Source organism: Pseudorca crassidens, chromosome 3, assembly GCF_039906515.1.
Source record: "Pseudorca crassidens isolate mPseCra1 chromosome 3, mPseCra1.hap1, whole genome shotgun sequence".
NCBI lineage: Eukaryota > Metazoa > Chordata > Mammalia > Artiodactyla > Delphinidae > Pseudorca > Pseudorca crassidens.
The window spans coordinates 43,150,873-43,171,222 of NC_090298.1; the positions used below are offsets into that span (position 1 = coordinate 43,150,873).

Here is a 20,350-nt window from a genome sequence, read left to right on the forward strand (position 1 = left end):
GTCAGAATGGCCATCATCAAAAAATCTACAAACAGTAAATGCTGGAGAGGGTGTGGAGAAAAGGGAACACTCTTGCAGTGCTCGTGGGAATGTGAATTGGTACAGCCACTATGGAGAACAGTATGGAGGTTCCTTAAAAAACTACAAACAGAACTACCATATGACCCAGCAATCCCACTACTGGGCATATACCCTGAGAAAACCAAAATTCAAAAAGACTCATGTACCAAAATGTTCATTGCAGCTCTATTTAAAATAGCCCAGAGATGGAAACAACCTAAGTGGCCATCCTCAGATGAATAGATAAAGAAGATGTGGCACATATATATAATGGAATATTACTCAACCATAAAAAGAAATGAAATTGAGCTATTTGTAATGAGGTGGATAGACCTAGAGTCTGTCATACAGAGTGAAGTAAGTCAGAAAGAGAAAGAAAAATACCGTATGCTAACACATATATATGGAATTTAAGGGAAAAAAAATGTCATGAAGAACCTAGGGGTAAGACAGGAATAAAGACACAGACCTACTAGAGAATGGACTTGAGGATATGGGGAGGGGGAAGGGTAAGCTGTGACAAAGCGAGAGAGAGGCATGGACATATATACACTACCAAACGTAAGGTAGATAGCTAGTGGGAAGCAGCCGCATAGCACAGGGAGATCAGCTCGGTGCTTTGTGACCACCTGGAGGGGTGGGATAGGGAGGGTGGGAGGGAGGGAGACGCAAGAGGGAAGAGATATGGGAACATATGTATTTGTATAAATGATTCACTTTGTTATAAAGCAGAAACTAACACACCATTGTAAAGCAATTATACTCCAATAAAGATGTAAAAAAAAATAATAATAAAAAATTAAAAAAATAAAAATAAATAAAAATAAAGTATACAGGAGGATAAAAAAAACAAATAAAACCAAAAGTATATTCTTGACTAGGGCAAAACTATTGTCTACTATTATTCAGAAATTTTTTAAAAATCTGAGAGGTGTGTTCATTAATATTAAAACCAGATAACATGGTATCAACAATAAAGGAAAATCTCAACCAAAAGTGTAAAAAAAAAAAAAAATTTTTTTTTGCAACACAGTCACCGCCCACTTGTTTTCATATTATCGTTACTTTCATGCCACAATAGCAGAGCTGGGTCATTGTAACTACATGTCCCACAAGGCCTAAAATATTTACCACCTGAACCTTTACGGAAAAGTTTGCAGACCACTGTTTTGTGGTTTAAATTTAAAAATTAATATCTGGTAACAAAAGTCAAATCCTCAGGTAATTACTCACATTGTTTTCTTGGTTCTTGTTGTTCTTCAAGAGGGTGATAATACAATTATGAATAAAGAAAGCAAGGGTAAGCACCCCAGTCAGCTGTGGAAACTGAAATCTTATCTCTAGGAGAAAAAGGGGGGGGGGGAAACATATTAAAACTGACAGTTGGAAAATGAATATTAGTAGCTGAAAGTTGATTACTAAAAATCAGTTGTCTCTGTTTTGTCCAGGGAATAAGAATATTAAAATGTCTTTACAAAGTTCCTCAAGGCTAACATTATACTAACAAATACTTGAAAAGGGAAAGAAAAGGAATCAAGAAATGACTACTCTGTAAAGGTACTTTATATCAGTTATTTCTGTTTGAGGTCATACAACTAGTATGTGGCAGGGCAAGATCAAATACAGGGTCTGTCTGATTAGAAAATGGGCAGAACACCATGGAGAACAGTATGGAGGTCCCTTAAAAAACTAAAAATAGAACTACCATACGATCCAGCAATCCCACTACTGGGCATATACCCTGAGAAAACCATAAGTCAAAAAGAGTCATGGGGGGCTTCCCTGGTGGCGCAGTGATTGAGAGTCCGCCTGCTGATGCAGGGGACACGGGTTCGTGCCCCGGGTCCGGGAGGATCCCATATGCCACGGGGCGGCTGGGCCCGTGAGCCATAGCTGCTGGGCCTGCGCGTCCGGAGCCTGTGCTCCACAACAGGAGAGGCCACAGCAGTGAGAGGCCCGCGTACCGCAAAAAAAAAAAAAAAAAAAGTCATGTACCACAATGTTCATTGCAGCTCTATTTACAGTAGCCAGGACATGGAAGCAACCTAAGTGTCCATCGACAGATGAATGGATAAAGAAGAAGTGGCACATATATACAATGGAATATTAGCCATAAAAAGAAACGAAATTGAGTTATTTGCTGGGAGGTGGATGGACCTAGAGTCTGTCATACAAAGTGAAGTAAGTCAGAAAGAGAAAAACAAATACCGTATGCTAACACATATACATGGAATCTAAAAAAAAGAAAAAAAAAAGTGGTTCTGAAGAACCTAGAGGCAGGACCAGAATAAAGACACAGACGTAGAGAATGGACTTGAGGACACGGGAGTGGGAAGGGTAAGCTGGGATGAAGTGAGAGAGGCATGGACATATATACACTACCAAATGTAAAACAGACAGCTAGTGGGAAGCAGCCAGATAGCACCGGGAGATCAGCTTGGTGCTTTGTGACCACCTAGAGGGGTGGGATTTGGAGGGTGGAAGGGAGACGCAAAAGGGAGGAGATATGGGGATATATGTATATGTATAGCTGATTCACTTTGTTATAAAGCAGAAACTAACAAACCATTGTAAAGCAATTATACTCTAATAAAGATGTTAAAAAAACTAAAAAAAAAAAAGGGCAGAAGACCTGAATATACATTTTTCCAAAGATACACAGATGGCCAAAAGGCACATGAAAAGATGATCCACATTGCTAATCATCAGAAAAGTGCAAATCAAAACCACAATGAGATACCACCTCACATCTCACACAAAATAGCTATCATCAAAAAATCTATAAATAACAAATGTTGGTGAGGATGTGGAGAAAAGAGAACCCTAGTACACTGTTGGAGGGAATGTAAATTTGTGCAGTCAATGGAAAACTAAAAATTAGAACTACCATATGATCCAGCAATTCCACTGCTGGGTATTTATCTGCAGAAAATGAAAACACTAATTTGAAAAGATAATGCACCCCAATGTTCATAGCAGCATTATTTACAATAGCTAAGATATAGAAACAATCTAAGTGTCCATCAACAGATGAATGGATAAAGACGGTATGGTATATATATGTATAATGGAACATTACTCAGCCATAAAAAAGAATGAAATTCTGCCATTTGAAGCAACGTGGATGAACCTAGAGAGTATTATGCTTAGTGAAATAAGTCAGAGAAAGACAAATAGTATACGTTATCACTTATACATGAACTCTAAAAGATAAAATGAATGAATAGAACAAAACAGAAACAGACTCACAGATATAAAGAACAAACTAGTGGTGAACCAGTGGGTAGAAGAAAGGCAGGAAGGGCTAGATTGGGGTATGGGATTGAGAGATACAAAGTACTATGTATAAAATAAATAAGCAATGAGGATACATTGTACAGCACAGGGAAATATAATCATTATTTTGTAATGGAGTACAAATATATTGAATCACTACACTGTACACCTGAAACTAATCTTGTAAATCAACTCTACCTCAATAAAAAAAAATTCAGGTGTCTGACTGAATTTGTCTGACTCTGAAGTCCTTCCTCTTCTATTACTTGAATTTGCCAGAAAAATACTTAGAAAAGTCATCAGGGAAGGGAGAATTTGTCATTTAACATTCTTCAATGGCTAATCTAAAATGCATTGCTTAAAAATACTGGAAATAATTTAAATGTCTACATAGAGGGGAATGGCTAAACTATGATGCAGTTGCTCAGTGGTACATATTATGCAAGAATTATGTTCCAGAGAAAGATTTTATGCTACAGCAAATGTTCATAAGTCAAATAGCATGTATAATACAATTTTACTTTTATTTTAAAAAGTGTGTGTATGTGAAAAAAAAAAAAAGACTGCAGAGAGAGCCACAAAGTTTAAATAGTGGTTATCTCTGGTTAATGGAATTTATTGTAAATTAATCACTTACCTATATTCTCTAAATTTTCTACAATAAACACAATAAACATAGTTACTTTCAAATAAGAATAATAAAATAACATTTTAAAAGCACTGCCAGTTTTTGTCTTTAAAGTTTGCTAATATAAAAATGAAAAAATTTCTTTTATGTAGAAAAAGATCATGATTTACTCAAAAACAGTGCTGCATCTAGGCAAAGGAGGTGGCAAAGTGGAGGACAACTCATCACAAGTGATTCCTTAGTGTAAAAAGTAGAAATGAAAAAAAAGCCCCCTGGCTTTTTACCATAATATTTTAGGAAAGGAAGTGAGAACAACTAAGAAGCAGTAGCTCTAAAAGAAATCAGGAAGTAAGATAAAAAAAATATTACATACTTTTGTTTTATATCAAGTTTTTTGTCTGCTAGGTTTCATCTGAATTTTTATCTGTGGAAGCAATTCAAAATGTATTTTTCTTAGGAAAAGTCTCTCCTTCTGTCTATAATCTTTTAAAATTTTACATGCCAGCAACAAAGTAAAATGTGGGGGCAATTTCCACTTCTGTTTTTTAAAAAACTCTTAAATTGGGAATAGAAGCATACTTTTTTTTTTTTTTACATTCTGCACAAAGTGTAAAGGGTCTTTTTTTTTATTATGTGTTACATAGGCAAAATTATTTAAATCAATAAATTTTTAAGGAATTTCACATGTTCTGATTCTTTCCACGGCCAATCACATTAGTTCCTCCAAAGTCATAATCTTCAAGATAAGATAGCCCTTTCACTTCCCTGGTGGTGCAGTGGTTGAGAGTCCGCCTGCCGATGCAGGGGACGCGGGTTCGTGCCCTGGTCCGGGAGGATTCCACATGCCGTGGAGCGGCTGGGCCCGTGAGCCATGGCCGCTGAGCCTGCGTGTCCGGAGCCTGTGCTCCGCAACGGGAGAGGCCACAACAGTGAAAGGCCCGCGTACCGAAGAGTTTGACTGTTAGGTTTTTCAGTTTATTTAGCAGCTCTGTCTTGTAGTTCTTTCCCACTGATCTAATACATAGTTCTATGAGTAAAGGAAACCACATAGTTACTCTATGAAGTGCTTCCAATGATATAGGTTTATAGAAAAAGCCCCATCGGAATAGATCTCAACAGAAGGATACTTTCTCAACAAGAAAAAGAATGATCACTTTAGATCAACAGTTAGCATTATATTTATATAATTATATAGAGCCCCAAATTTTGGGGAAGATGATAAAATTATTATTTATACATGACAGGCCTAACTCAAGAAATAAGAAAAATCTCAAATAAATGGTCTAATTTTACACTTAAAGAAACAAGAAAAAGAACAAATGAATCCCAAAGTTAACAGAAGGAAGAGAAATAAAGATCAGAGTGGAAATAAATGAAATAGAGACTAAAAAGACAATAGAAAAGATCAATGAAACTAACAGCTGGCTTTTTTTGAAAGATAAAACAGACAAACCTTTAGTTAGATTAACCAAGAAAAAAAGAGAGGACTAAAATAAATAAAACTATAAATGAAAGAGGAGACACCATAACTGATACAATAGAAATATTACAAAGAATCGTGAGGCTACTGTGAACAATTATATGCCAACAAATTGGACAATCTAGAAGAGCTGGATAAATTCCTAGAAACATACAACCTACCAAGACTGAATCATGAAAAAACAGAAAATCTGAACAGACCAGAGATTGAATCAGTAATCAAAAACCTCCCAACAAACAAAAGTCCAGGACCAGATGGCTTCACTGTGAATTCCACCAAACATTCAAGAATTAATACCAATCCTTCTCAAACTCTTCCAAAAAGTGAAAGAGGAATGAACACTTCCAAACTCATTTTACAAAGCCAGAATTACTCTGATACCAAACCCAGACAAAGACACACAAGAAAAGAAAATTATAGGCCAAAGTCCCTGATGACCACAGATACAAAAATTCTCAACAAAGTATCAGCAACCCAAATTAAACAATACATTAGGACTCTCCTGGTGGCACAGTGGTTAAGAATCCACCTGCCAAAGCAGGGGGACACAGGTCCAAGCTCTGGTCCGGGAAGACCCCACATGCCGCGGAGCAACTAAGCCCATGAGCCACCACTACTGAGCCTGCGCTCTAGAGCCCGCCAGCCACAACTACTGAAGCCTGCGCGCCTAGAGCCCATGCTCTGCAACAAGAGAAGCCACCTCAGTGAGAAGTCCACACACCACAACGAAGAGTAGCTCCTGCTCACCACAACTAGAGAAAGCCTGTGCACAGCAACAAAGACCCAATGCAGCCAAAAATAAATAAATAAAATAAATAAATTTAAAAAATACATTAAAAGGATTACACACTACTATCAAGTGAGATTTATTCCAGGGATGCAAGTATGGTTCAACGTGTACAAATCAATCAAATCAATGTGGTGTGATACACCACATTAACAAAATGAAGAATAAAAATCATATGATCATCTCAATGATGCAGAAAAAGCATTTTACAATATTCAACATCAATTTATAATAAAAACTCTCAACAAACTGGGTATGGAGGGAATGTATCTCAACATAATAAAGGCCATACATGACAAACCCAGAGCTAACATCATATTCAATGGTGAAAAGCTGAAAACTTCCTCCAAGATCAGGAACAAGACAAGGATGCCCACTCTTGCCATTTTTATTCAACACAGTTTTGTGAGTCCTAGCCAGAGCAATTAGGCAAGAAAAGAAATAAAAGCCATCCAAATTTGAAAGGAAGAAATAAAACTGCCTCTATCCATGGAGGATATAATACTATATATGGAAAATCCTAAGGATGCCACCAAAAAACTGTTAGAACTAATAGTCAAATTCAGAAAACTTGTGGGGTACAATTTCAACATACAAAAACCTGTTGGTGTTTCTATACACTAATAACAAACTATGAGAAAGAGAAATTAAGGAAACAATCCCATTACAGTTGCATCAAAAAGAATAAAATACCTAGAAATAAATTTAACCAAGGAGTTGAAAGACCTATAAACTAAAATTTATAAGACAATGATGAAAGAAAGTCACAAATGGAAAGTTATTCCATGCTCATGAATTGGAAGAATCAATATTGTTAAAATGTCCATACTACCCAAAGCAATCTGTAGGTTCAATGCAATCCGTATCAAAATTCCAAGGCATTTTTCACAGAAATAGAACAAACATTCCTAAAATGTGTATTGAAACATAAAAGACCCCAAACAGCCAAAGCAATCTTGGGAAAGAAGTACAAAGCTGGAGGCATCATACTTCCTGATTTTAAATTCTAATACAAGATATAGTAATCAAAACAGTATGGTAAAAACAAACAAACAAACAAACAAACAAAAAAACAGTATGGTACTGGCAAAGATCAGACATATAGATCAATGGAACAGAGTACCCAGAAATAAACCCACACATATACAGTCAATTAATTTATGACAAAGGAGTCAAGAATACACAATGGGGAAAGGACAGTTTCTTCAATAAATGGTGTTGGAAAAACTGGGAGACACATGCAAAAGAATGAAACTGGGCCCCTATCTTAAACCATATACAAAAATCAACTCTAAATGGATTAAAGGCTTGAATGTAAGACCTGAAACCATAAAACTCCTAAAAGGAAACGGGGGGTGGGGGTAAGCTCCTTGACATTGGTCTTGGCAGCGATTTTTTGATTTGACACCAAAGCAAAGGCAACAAAAGCAAAAATAAACAAATGGGACTACATCAAACTAAAAGGCTTCTGCACAGTAAAGGAAACCATTAATGAAATGAACAGGCAACCTACAAAATGGGAGAAAATGTTTGCAAATCATATATTGGATAAGGAGTTAATAACCAAAATATATAAACAACTCATATAACTCAATAGCAAGAAAACAAACAATTCAATTAAAAAATGGGGGCTTCCCTGGTGGCGCAGTGGTTGAGAGTCTGCCTGCCGATGCAGGGGACATGGGTTCGTGCCCCGGTCTGGGAAGATCCCACATGCCGCGGAGCGGCTAGGCCCGCGAGCCCTGACCGCTGAGCTTGTGTGTCCAGAGCCTGTGCTCCACAACGGAAGAGGCCACAACAGTGAGAGGCCTGCATACCGCAAAAAAAAAAAAAAAAAAAGGTCAGAGGACTAAATACAGGCATACCTTGGAGATATTTTGGGTTTGGTTACAGACCACTGCAATAAAGTGAATATTACAATAAAGGAAGTCACATGAATTTTTTGGTTTCCCAGTGCATATAAAAGTTACATTTACAATATATTTAGTATATTAAGTGTGCAATAGCATTATGTCTAAAAAAATACATACCTTAATTAAAAATACTTTATTGCTAAAAAATGTCAAAAATCATAGATCACCATAACAATATAATAATAATGAAAAAGTTTGAAAATTGTGAGAACTTCTCAAACGTGACACAGAGATATGAAGTGAGCAAATGCTATTGGAAAAATGGTGCTGAAAGACTTGCTCAATGCAGGGTTGCCACAAACCTTCAATTTGCAAGAAAACGCAATATCTGCGAAGTGCCATAAAATGAGGTATGCCTATAGGCTGTTATCCAAAGAAGACATACAAATGGCCAACAGGTACATGTAAAGGTGATCAATATCACTAATTATCAGGGGAGCACAAATCAAAAACAATGATAGTGCTTGCTTTGGCAGCACATATACTAAAACTGGAACAATACAGGGGCTTCCCCAGTGGCGCAGTGGTTAAGAATCCGCCTGCCAATGCAGGGGACAGGGGTTCAATCCCTGGTCTGGGAAGATACCACATGCCGCAGAGCAACTAAGCCTGTGTGCCACAACTACTGAGCCTGCATTCTAGAGCCCATGAGCCACAACTACTGAGCCTGCATGCTGCAACTACTGAAGCCCGCGTGCCTAGAGCCTGTGCTCCACAACAAGAGAAGCCACTACAATAAGCCTGTGCACCACAACGAAGAGTAGCCCCCACTCGCCGCAACTAGAGAAAGCCCAAGCGCAGCAACAAAGACCCAACACAGCCAAAAAAAAAAAAAGAAAAAGAAAAAGAAAACTGGAACAATACAGAAAATATTAGCATGGCCCCTGCACAGGATGACAACACAATTCACGAAGCATTCCATATTTTTTCAGTATCCTGTAATAAGCCATAATGGAAAAGAATATGAAAAAGAATAAATATGTGCGTGTGTGTGTGTAACTGAATCACTTTACTATATACCAGAAATTAACACAGCACTGTAAATCAACTATACTACAATAAAAAATTAAAAACAAAAACAAAACACAATGATATATCACACCTGTTAGAATGGCTATCATCAAAAAGATAAGAGATAACAAGTGTTCTTAAGGATGTGGAGAAAAGGGAACCGTGGTATATTGTTGGTGGGAACGGAAATTGGTGCAGCCACTATGGAGAATGGGATGGTGGTTGCTCAAAAATTTTTAAATAGAACTACCATATGACCCAGAAATTGCACTTCTGGGTATATATCCAAAGGACTATCTTGAAGAGACATCTGCATTATGTTCACAGCAGCATTATTTACAATAGCCAGGATATAGAAACAACCTATAAGTCCATCAACAGATGAATGGATTAAGATGTGGTAAATATATACAATGAAATATTACTCAGCCATGAGAAAGAAGGAAATCTTGCCATTTGTGACATGAATGGACCTTGAGGGCATTATGCTAAGTGAAATAAGTCAGACAGAAAAAGACAAATAGTGTATGATATCATTTATATGTGGAATTTAAAAAAGCTAAATTCATAGAAACAGAAACCAGAATCCTGGTTATCAGAGGCTGGGGAGGTAGGGGAAATGGGGATATATTGGTCAAAGAGTACAAACTTCCAGTTATAAAATGAATAAGTTCTGGGGATCCAATGTATAGCATCATGATTATAGTTAATAATACTGCATTACTTGAACGTTGCTAAGAAAGTAAATCTTAAATGTTCTCACCACAAAAAAGAAATGGAAATTATGTGATGGAGATGTTATCTAGGTGCTATGGTGGTAATCGTTTTGCAATATATAAGTGCATCAAATATGTTGTACACCTTAAACTTACACAGTGTTATATGTTAATTATATCTCAGTAAAGCTGGGGGAAAAAAGAGTTCAAAGTAAGGGAGCTGGAAAGAAAATTTTATATAAATAAATAAATATATATATGAAATCAACATCTTTCTTATATATCTATAATTGGTTAGAAGATATAAAGAGAAATTAAAGAAGTCCATTCACAATAATAAAACAAGCATACATATTGTTAAATACCGTTAAAGGTATTCCTAGGCCATAACTAGGAATAACATTAACATGACAAATTTATATTAAAATATTATAAAACTTCACTGTGGCAGCCATGTAAATGTACTACTCCGATATCCAAGTGAGAACCTGATGCAAGGCATGCAGTGAGCTGATAAAACTCCAGCTGCAGCCTCTTTGGGCTGTGCTGACCTAATCAAGAAGTCACATTTTCCCTGGGCAGCTCCTAGCCAACGACTGAGCAAAGCAGAGTACTTGGGCCTGACCACTTTTGCCCAACCCTAGACTCCTCTGCAGGCAATCTTTGACAGAGCTTCACATTGGGTTGGCTAAGACTTTCTTAATCTATTCCTACCCAATCCTTTCCTTTTCTCCTTTTGTAGATTTGAGCTACAATATTGTCTGATGTAGCTACCTACTCCTGCTTGCCCTCCTCTTTCACAAATGCTCCCCTGCAAAATTTCTTATACTTCTAACTCCATTTTGATGGCTGCTTACAGATATTGGAAGTTGTTTAAGAAAGCAGACAGTGAGATGGGATTTGGGCATGGGATCAGTCATCACCCATCTCTGAATTACCATGTCAGCAATGCTTTAGCGATATCCCAAGGTTCTAACAGTGTTTTCACTATCATTGCTTTTCTACAGATTCTATTGATTCAAAGAGGCTACAGCACCTCTGACCTCAACTTACCTTTTATGAGGGTGGTATCTGACTGCAGCAGCTCCATTATGAATCCTATTTTTAGGCAGGGAATTATAGGACTACTCTTCCTCTACCCTATTAACCTAGGGACACAGAAGCCTAACTCTTAGTTCAGCCAATCCCAAATAAGGGAGAAGGAGGGTCTCATAGCCAACCAGAGAGTTATTTCTAGCTTAAAATAGAAGACTCTTCATGATCTGGCCTTTGCCTCTTTATCCGTGTCTCCTATTACTTCACCAGTAAGTATTCTTTCACTTCAGCCATCCAAATTCTTGTAATTTCCTAAATGGGTCATGGTATCTCAGGCCTTAACTGTTTCTTAAACATATCGATCCCTTGACCTGGCATAAACCCATTCCTCCAACTCTTCATTTAAAGAACTCCTTTTGGCCTTAAAATACTCTTATTTAGAACACTTCTCTGATTCCTAATTCTTATTTACATGCAATTCCTCTATACTACTATGTCTCTTGTGTATCTTCATACTGTGATCATTAATTCACAAAGCAGTCTTACAGCTCAACTGCAAGCTCCCGAACGGCAGTGGGCCATGTCTTTTTGGACAATGCATGACATAATCAGAGGCGTTCATTTATTTTCATAATAAAGGACTCTTGGCCACGAAAGTGGTCAACATTCTACTTTAAATGGCTCTTCAGAATGATTTTGCTTTTTGCTAAGATTTACTAGTTTTCGATAAGCTCTTTTCAATTTAGCTGATCTTTCCTGTCTTTTGGAGCGCTCAACATCTATTACTTCTAAGATGCCTCGTGAAGCAACTTGTTAGTTGATTCTTCTCTAATTAAGGCAGGTGATACCACTGTTGTTTCTAACTTGTCAAATTAGAGTGAATATCCAGCTTTTTCCAATTAACCAACAAAAACTCTCTGAGTAAATTTCTTGAAAACCTAAGATTATCTTTAACAGCTCTATTGAGATATAATTTACATATCTTTCACCCGTTTAAAGTGTACAGTTAAAAGTTTTTAGAATATTCCCAGAGTTGTACAACCATCACCACAATACCTTACTCCTTTCTATTGCCAAATAATATTCCATTGTACGGATATACCACATTTATTTATCCATTCATCAGTGATCGATATTTGGATTGTTTCCACCTTTTGACTACTATGAATATTGCTGCTATGAACATTCGTGTACAAGTTTTTGTATGAAAAATATGTCTTTTAAAGAACCCAGACATTTATACCATGATCAATGTGCAGTAAATTAAAGAAGACAGATTCCTTCACAAAGTGGTTTTAAAGAAGCCCCAAACCTCCAATCATTCTCAAACTGCCTATTTTATTCCTCTGAGAAGTCATATTAAGAAAGGAAGTAAGCAGAGGGGGAGAAGATAATTCAATACATAAGACAGGTACTTAGAAAGTAAAAAGAACTCCTATAAATCAATATGAAAAAAATAGAAAATGGGCAAAAGACTTGAAAAGGCACTTGACAAAAGAGGAAATCCAAATTGGCAATGAACATATAAAAAGGTGTTAACTTCATTAGCCATCAGGGAAATGCAAATTAAAAGCACAATACCACTACACAACCACCAGCAAGGCTAGATGAAAAAGAAAACAGAAGTGTTGATTGATGAAGACATGGAACGGACTAGAACACTCAAACACTGCTGGTATGGACGTAAATTGGTACAACCATTTTGGAAAGCTGACTGGCAATATCTGCAAAAGTAGAATATATGCATACCCTTTGACCTACCAATTCCACTCCTAGGTTTATACTCAAGAGAAAGCAGGCATATATGTTCACCAAAAGATATGTAAGAGAATGAAGAGTGCTACAATAAACATAATGGTCGCAAATTGGAGACTACTCAAACGTCCCTTAATAGGAAAAAGATAAATTGTGGTATAGTTATAAAATGAAATACTAATGAGAATGAATAAAATACACACAACAATATGGCTCAATATCACAATATAATGTTGATGGGAAGAAGCCAGACACAAAAGAATACGTACTGTATATTCCAATTATAGTCAGTCAAAAAACAGACAAAATTAATCTTTCGGGTTAGAAGTTAGAACAGGTGGTTATCTCTGCAGGGAGACAGCAATTGGTAGGGAGAATGAGAGGGACTTCTGGGGTGCTAGTAATTTCTGGTTTTGATCTAGGTGCTGGTTATCTGGTTTGTTCAGTTTGTGAAAATTTTGTGAGACTTTACTTTCTGAAAATACCTTTATTGTACTCTAACAGTTGAATGAGAGTATGGTGGGATTTAGAATTTTAAGTTAAAATAATTTATTCTGAGACCTTTGATGATACTACTATTGTCTTCTAACTTTCAGAGTTGTTGTTAAAACGGCTGATACTATTCTGATTCCAGACCTTTTGTACAGACTTGTTCTTTGTCCCTGAAATCCCTTCTCTTTATCCCTGGTGTTGTAAAATTTCATAATGAGCTTTGGTGTCTTTTTCACAATGCTGGGCATTTTGGGCCCTTACATCTAGAAACACATGCTCTTCAGTTCTGGGGAAATTTCTTAAATTATTTCTTTGAAAATTTCCTCACCTTCATTTCCTTTCTTCTCTATGAAACTATTTTTAGCTGGATATTGGGGCACCTGAATTAATTATCTATTTTCTCATCTTTTCTGTCCTATTTTTTTCCTTCCTCTCTCCCTCCCTCCCTCCCTCTTTCTCTCCCTCCCTTCCTTCCTTCTTTCTAACCATCCATCCATCTGTCCATCCATCCACCCATCTGTAATCTCTAGTCTTTTGGGGAAGTTAGCTTTATCTTCCAAATTTTCTTTGAATTCTTAATTTCTATTACATATTTTATTTCCAAGATCAACTCCCCACTTTTCCTTCCTTGCTTGGCATCTAAATATTGTTTCATGGATATCACTGTCTTTTGTTACTTTGAGGATGTAATTTTTTGGAATTTTGCTTTTGTTCCTTCTTATTATTTTTCCCTTTAAATTCCCTTTTAATCTTTCTTTCTTTTTTTTAAATATTTATTTATTTATTTGGTTGTGCCGGGTCTTCGTTGCAGCAGGCAGGCTCATTAGTTGTGGCATGCGAACTCTTGGTTGCGGCATGCATGTGGGATCTAGTTTCCTGACCAGGGATAGAACCCAGAACCCCTGCATTGGGAGCATGGAGTCTTAACCACTGCACCACCAGGGAGGTCCCCTTTTTTATCTTTCTTGTTTTATTTTCATGTAAGAGGTTTTCCACAAATATCTAGTGCTCTTTGTATGTTTGTTTATATTTAAAAGTGAAGCACTGAAAAAATGCATACTTAGTGGACATCTAAATGGTCTGATACAAGCAAGGTACCTATCATTTCTTTGGTAGAACCCGAATATCTGAGACTCTAGGTCTTTCCTCTTAGGCTTAGTTTCTCCTGAGAAGAATCCTCTATTACCCTATTCTATCAGCATTTTGGGAACCAAGGAATAAAGAAAAGAGAATTGGAGGGGTAGACGGTGGGGTATGGCCTCACCATTCAGCATATATGCTTTCACTTAACCTGTTTTCAGACTGGAGGCTTATTCCTACCCTTTTGCTGTATCTGGCAAACCCGAGTCCAGAGAGTATCTGATTTAGTTTCTTCCATCTCTTGCTAGGTTGAAGAGGGAAAGGGGATGGATTATAGCTAATTATTCCTGACATAAACCTTCAAAGAATTCTCCCATTTTAAGCCCTTCTCCTTACCCTTGCTTTCAGAGTTAACCAGTTTTCTCCAAACACTCAGGCTTTCAAGAATTGTGTAGTTCAAACTGGCCTCCTCTCTACAGGTACTTACATTTCAGCTTTCTCTGCTTTGCTGTCGGTTACCAACCATGTATCAGTTTTCGAGCTTCTAAAAATCTGTTGCTCTCTCTCATTTGCTATTGTCTCTTCTATAGAGCCTCTTTGTGTTTGTTTTTTACATTTTTTTTTTTAACGTGAATGTTTTAATGGGATTTAGAAAGGAGTGGATATAAACACATTTACTCTTAATAATTATTTATTGAGCACTCATTATATGCCAGAAGTATTATAGGCCTTGGGGACACAATAGTAATAGAGAAGTATAAAAAACAAAAAAAACATTTCTTTTCTCAGAGAGCTAACATTCTAGTTAAGGGAGACAGATACACAGGTAAAAAAAATAATACAGGTATTTCTTACCATCTGAACTTTCACTACTCGAATTCAAGAACCAAAAAGATTCGGAAACAGTTCTAGGTAAGTCTCTTGTTATCTTAACATCTGCTACTTTTTATCTTAAACTCAGGAGCTAAGTTGATTAGAATAACAGATATGCCTCAATATTCCAACTAGTCAGAATCAAGAACTTAATAGATTTAGACAACCAGGGATACCTGCATATAAGATTTGGTAGTGATGAGGGCTCTAAAGAAAATAAGGAACAAGAAAGAGGTGTGAGAATGGGCAGGAAGTCAGGGAAGACCTCTCTAACGATACCAGCCATGTAGATACCTGAGAAAAAGACAATGTTTCATGTACAGGGAATCCTAAGTGCAAAAATTCTGAGCTAGGAGTGTGCTTGGCATTTTTGTGGAACAGCAAGGAAGACAGTGTGGTTGGAGTGGACTGAATGAGTGGAAAAGTAATAGGGGATGAAATAAAAGAGGAAGCCAGGAGTCAGATCATATAGGGCCTGTGGACTATGATAAAGACTTGCCTTTATTCTGAATGAGTTGGGAAACCATTAGAGGCTTTTGAAGGTTGTTTCAAAAACACCACTCCAGGGCTTCCCTGGTGGTGCAGTGGTTGAGAGTCTGCCTGCCGATGCAGGGGACACGGGTTCGTGCCCCGGTCCGGGAGGATCCCACATGCCGCAGAGCGGCTGGGCCCGTGAGCCATGGCCGCTGAGCCTGCGCGTCCGGAGCCTGGGCTCCGCAACGGGAGAGGCCACAACAGTGAGAGGCCCACGTACCGCAAAAAAACCAAAAAAACAAAACCCAAAAAAACAAAAAACACCATCCTAATTAGCCTGAAAAACAGCAATATTAAAAGAAAAAAACCCATAAGGGAACAATGATGTTAATTACCAGTATTGTCCACATATATTTATCACTGACTATGTTCTAAATAAGTCTCTGAAATTCTAGGGGTATGTTTCCTCAGAGAGTCTAGAGAATGAGTTCTTGATTTTTCAATTGCATTGTGACTTTAACTCCCAAGTAGAAATGACAAAGGGTACTGGTTATCCCTAACTGCAAGAAAACCACAGTAATTTCAACTGTACTCCTGTTTTTAGCTTAACAGCATTAATAAAAGTGTTCATCATAAAATCTACCAATACTTCTTTTATAGTAACAATAGTTAACTGAAGATCACATTATTGTAATTTATTAATTCTTTACTTGGGACAAATAGCTCACCTGGGACAAAAAACTCTGTTGGCGTAAACCAATGAAACTCCAAATGAAATCCCAAGTGAATAGCCTTCAAGGTGACAAAAAAAATCAAGTAGAGAACAGACACTGTGCCTGTAAGGAAAAATTCAGAAACCATTTATCAACTTTGTTTTACAGACTATTTCAAAATCAAGTTTTGTTTCTACATTCTCAGCATAGTTTGGAAAATTATTACCTTTGTCGTTTATGCCCACTAAAACCCAGGTAAGATCTAAAGAACAGAAACAAGCTATGTGAGATATCAAAAAACAAAGCAAAAAATTATGTAGTAGGCCTAAGAAGAACTTATGACCTGAATTTAGTGGAAGATACATGCAGAGAGTCCATTATAAAATTGTAAGGTTACATAGGAGAGAAAAAACAACCTGAAACTGACTCTTATTCTTTGTATTGAAAGTATTAGAGGGGAATTCCCTGGTGGTCCAGTGGTTAGGACTTCTCGCTTTCACTGCTGAGAGCGCAGGTTCAATTGCTGGTCGGGGAACTTCAAGATCCCGCAAGCTGTGTGGCGTGGCCAAAAAATAAAGAAATAAATAAAAAATTTTAAAATGAAAAGGAACGGGTAAAATTAACTTTAAAAAAAAATATCAGAGACAGTCAATAAGTTGGAAAAGTCTGTCAAAATATTTAATATAAGAAAGAAAAAAGAAAGAAAAGTAGTAAATGTGGATCATAAACTTACTTGAGAAAGGCAATAAGCCACATAATCCATGAACAATCTGATCTACTATCTAGATGAAGTTTTGATTGAGCAGGACTACTTGCTAGATGGAAAGATTCCAGATTCCATTCACTGTGTAAATGCCCACTTTATGTAGGGTAAAGTGGGCATTCAGAATTTCAGGATTTTTTAGTAGTCTAGATGTTAGAGGATTTAAGGAATTAAGTCCAGTCATTATGGAGTAGAGTCAAGAAATCCAGAAAGGTTTCTAGAGGAATTAGATTCTAATTTCTCTAAAGAAGCTTTATATAGTTTTAAAAGGGAAAGTACCAAGAAAAAGGGCAAAAGAAAAATATCCTTAAGGAGGTAGAGAATAATTAACCTGGTTAGAAGCCTAGTGATTGTTTTGCCCAACTGAGCAAATTCTTCTATAAGTTTACATGCTAACTTTTAAAGATCTGTTCCATGGGAAAGTCGGCAAGCAAATCAGGAAACCACAAATGAGCTATATAAGCTCTACTGTGGGTTTGGAGGTTAGCTGATTCAGAAAGGATGAATACAAGAGGCTAAAGCTTATATAACCACAACTCTTCATTTTCTGTGTGTGTCTGTGGTAGTCAGTCTTACAGTGAATCCTGTTGTGAGGCAGAGGTATAGAGAAATATCCTTACCTCCTCCTTTGGTCTTCTGAAAACCCAAAGCCACCTCCTTGATGTGATGAGTAATCTAATTATTTCATACTCTAGGCCGCCTACCAAGAGGTCAGAACTATAGGGAGGAGGTGAAATCCTATTATCTATTTAGGTTATCAATTCTTTATGAATGATATCCTTGTCTTTAGTTAACCAGATCTGCGCTTTCATAGGGGTTCCTTTTCTAAAACAGGTCTCACAAAAAGAAGTCTGTTCCTTTAAGGAGGCAATAGTGTTCTAAGAAAGAAAAAGCACAGAGGAAGACAGAAGCAGAATAAACCTAAGGAGCTTCAGCTAGAGAACAATATCCCAGGTTGAAAGTCAAGCGATAATTTTGTGCTATACTCTTAAATAGATACTGTAGGAAAAAAATATTCCATAACCTCCCTTAGTAAATTCTAATATTTCCAACCCTTAGAATTGAGAATTCCTAAATTATCCCCTTTGGATCTCTCCTGCTGAAATCTTACTCTACTTCCTCTAGCTGTTCTCTTAGAGGAAATGAGGAATAGCTGTTCAGTAAGGATAGAATGGAAACCACAGCAACTCATCCTTTTTTCTCTTTTTTTTAATTTGGTTGAATCGGGTCTTAGCTGTGGGAGTTGGGCTCCTTAGCTGCAGCTTGAGGGTTACTTAGTTTTGGCATGCAAACTCTCAGTTGCAGCATGCATGTGGGACCTAGTTCCCTGACCAGGGATCAAACCCAGGCCCCCTGCACTGGGAGCGTGGAGTCTTATCCACACTGCGCCACCAGGTAAGTCCTTTTTTTTTTTTTAATGCACCCAGCAACTCACCTTAAAAAGGGACTTGGACTTGAAATGGTCATCTATATTTTTCTTTTTTTTTTAAAGATGTCTTTTGAGATGGACCATTTTTAAAGTCTTTATTGAATTTGTTACAATACTGCTTCTGTTTTATGTTTTGGTCTTTTTGGCTGCGAGGCATGTGGGATCTTAGCTCCCCCACTAGGGATTGAACCTGCTCCCCCTGCACTGGAAGGTGAAGTCTTAACCACTGGACTGCCAGGGAAGAGCACATCTATATTTTTCTCTCTTCCAAACTCCATAAAGAAAACCAAAAAGCAGGGTAACATATGCATGAACAAATTAAACATAGATGAACAGGCCTGGAAGGTAAGTATTGATATTTCCCCAGTCAGACCATATTTCCACAGAATCCAGCATGTATTCTACTACACAGAGGCTCTATAACACAGTGCCTTGGCTTACCTAGGATATTAAATTTTGAAAAAAATGAAGGAGATTTGAAATTAAGCAGTGGCAGGAGGAGCCCCATGAGGTAAAAGGGCACTGTCTTGGACTTATTCCACCACTTTTCAAACTGCTGGAGTCCCGAGTCATTGGTGTAGAAAATCATAGAGCCATTGTCAGGATGGTCACCACTCCTGGCGCTTGGACAAATCACTGCAATAGGGAAGCAACAGATTAGAGAAGGCAACAAAGAACAGAAAATTACTACCCCCAAGACTGACACTTGTTCTGCCAACCTCAATTTTTACCATGAATGCTAAGTTTCTTCTTTCTGGAAAAAAATAGAGGGTTATATTTAGGTATATTAGGAACCCTTTTTATTTATTTTTATTATTTATTTTTATTGAAATATAGTTGATTTACAGTGTTGTGTTAGTTTCAGGTATACAACAATGCGATTCAGTTATTTATATATTTATATATTCTTTTTCAGATTCTTTTCCATAATAGGTTATTAGAAGATACTGAATACAGTTCCCTGAGCTATACAGTAGGTCCTTGTTATCTATTTTATATATACTTATATTAGAAACCTTTTACCTATAAATAATTAAAGGTAGGAGAATGTTAGAAAATTTTGAGGTATAGCCTTAATTTCTACTTGAAATTATAAAATTATCCTACCAAATATCCTTTGGTCCCATTGCTAGAGAGAAAATACTGGGTTGGATGATATTTGATCCTATTTGTATAATAATATAAGAAATATCATACAGGTAATTGTTCACCGTGCTAATAACCCACACAAAGGCCAAAGAACAGGTTTCTTCTAACAATAAACAAAATCTCTGGGTTTGGAATAAAAAGTGGACACCATCAAAACATCTGCCATGGTATTGCCAAAATCTAATTATTGCTTATAGCTTAAGAATCTTGAATTCCAGCAATCCACAGTAACTGTCCTGGACGTTTATCACAACTTGTAGCAGTTTAAGAGCCCAGATGATATCCAGAGAACTGGGAAGCGAGTAAAACGTATTTTTCCTAACACTGATCTTCTGTTAGCAGAGAGAATACAAATCATTCTCACTGTTTCTAGTTTCGTAATAGTACTTTTTCTAATAATCAGCTCTTTGTAAAGAATGTTTAATGCTAGTGAAAAATGCTGACAATTTTATTCTCTATCCGTTATTTCGCATACCACAAAACTAAACAATTTTCTTTCACCTTTTTTCTTAGTACTTTAACATGCACATTTTTCTTCTATGCTCTGGAGAGAAGTAAATTAACTTTAATTTTTGTGCCAATAACTGTGCTAATAATTACAGTGGTAAAGAGCACAGGCTATGGAAGTATATTGACTGAATAAAGAATCTCGACTCTGTCACTTAATAGTTATGTAACCTTGGGCAAGTCACTAACTTCTCTGTACCTTGGTTTCT

At 37.0% G+C, this 20,350-nt stretch overlaps 1 protein-coding gene, 1 non-coding gene and 1 pseudogene across 18 annotated transcripts in view; 1 reads left to right on the top strand and 2 right to left on the bottom strand.

Annotated features, from left to right (window-relative positions):
* Positions 1–20,350, bottom strand: part of SLC38A9 (solute carrier family 38 member 9) — a 109,829-nt gene that overhangs the window by 19,905 nt on the left and 69,574 nt on the right. For 16 of the 17 annotated variants that reach the window (XR_010941963.1, XR_010941961.1, XR_010941960.1 and 13 more), the window contains 3 exons: positions 18,927–19,121; positions 16,309–16,416; positions 1,294–1,400 (listed from right to left, as the gene is read on the bottom strand). Coding sequence is in view for 12 of the 17 variants with exons in the window: in XM_067730690.1 (XP_067586791.1) it covers positions 1,294–1,400; positions 16,309–16,416; positions 18,927–19,121 (410 nt within the window). In the remaining 5 variants the exon portion in view is untranslated. The remainder of the gene's footprint in view (positions 1–1,293; positions 1,401–16,308; positions 16,417–18,926; positions 19,122–20,350) is intronic. The other variant, XM_067730696.1, reaches the window with a different exon arrangement.
* Positions 4,951–5,081, bottom strand: LOC137222877 (small nucleolar RNA SNORA18). Its single transcript, XR_010942653.1, has one exon. It is a non-coding gene; the product is annotated as a small nucleolar RNA SNORA18 (small nucleolar RNA).
* On the top strand, positions 8,987–9,072 carry LOC137222844 (U6 spliceosomal RNA; annotated as a pseudogene).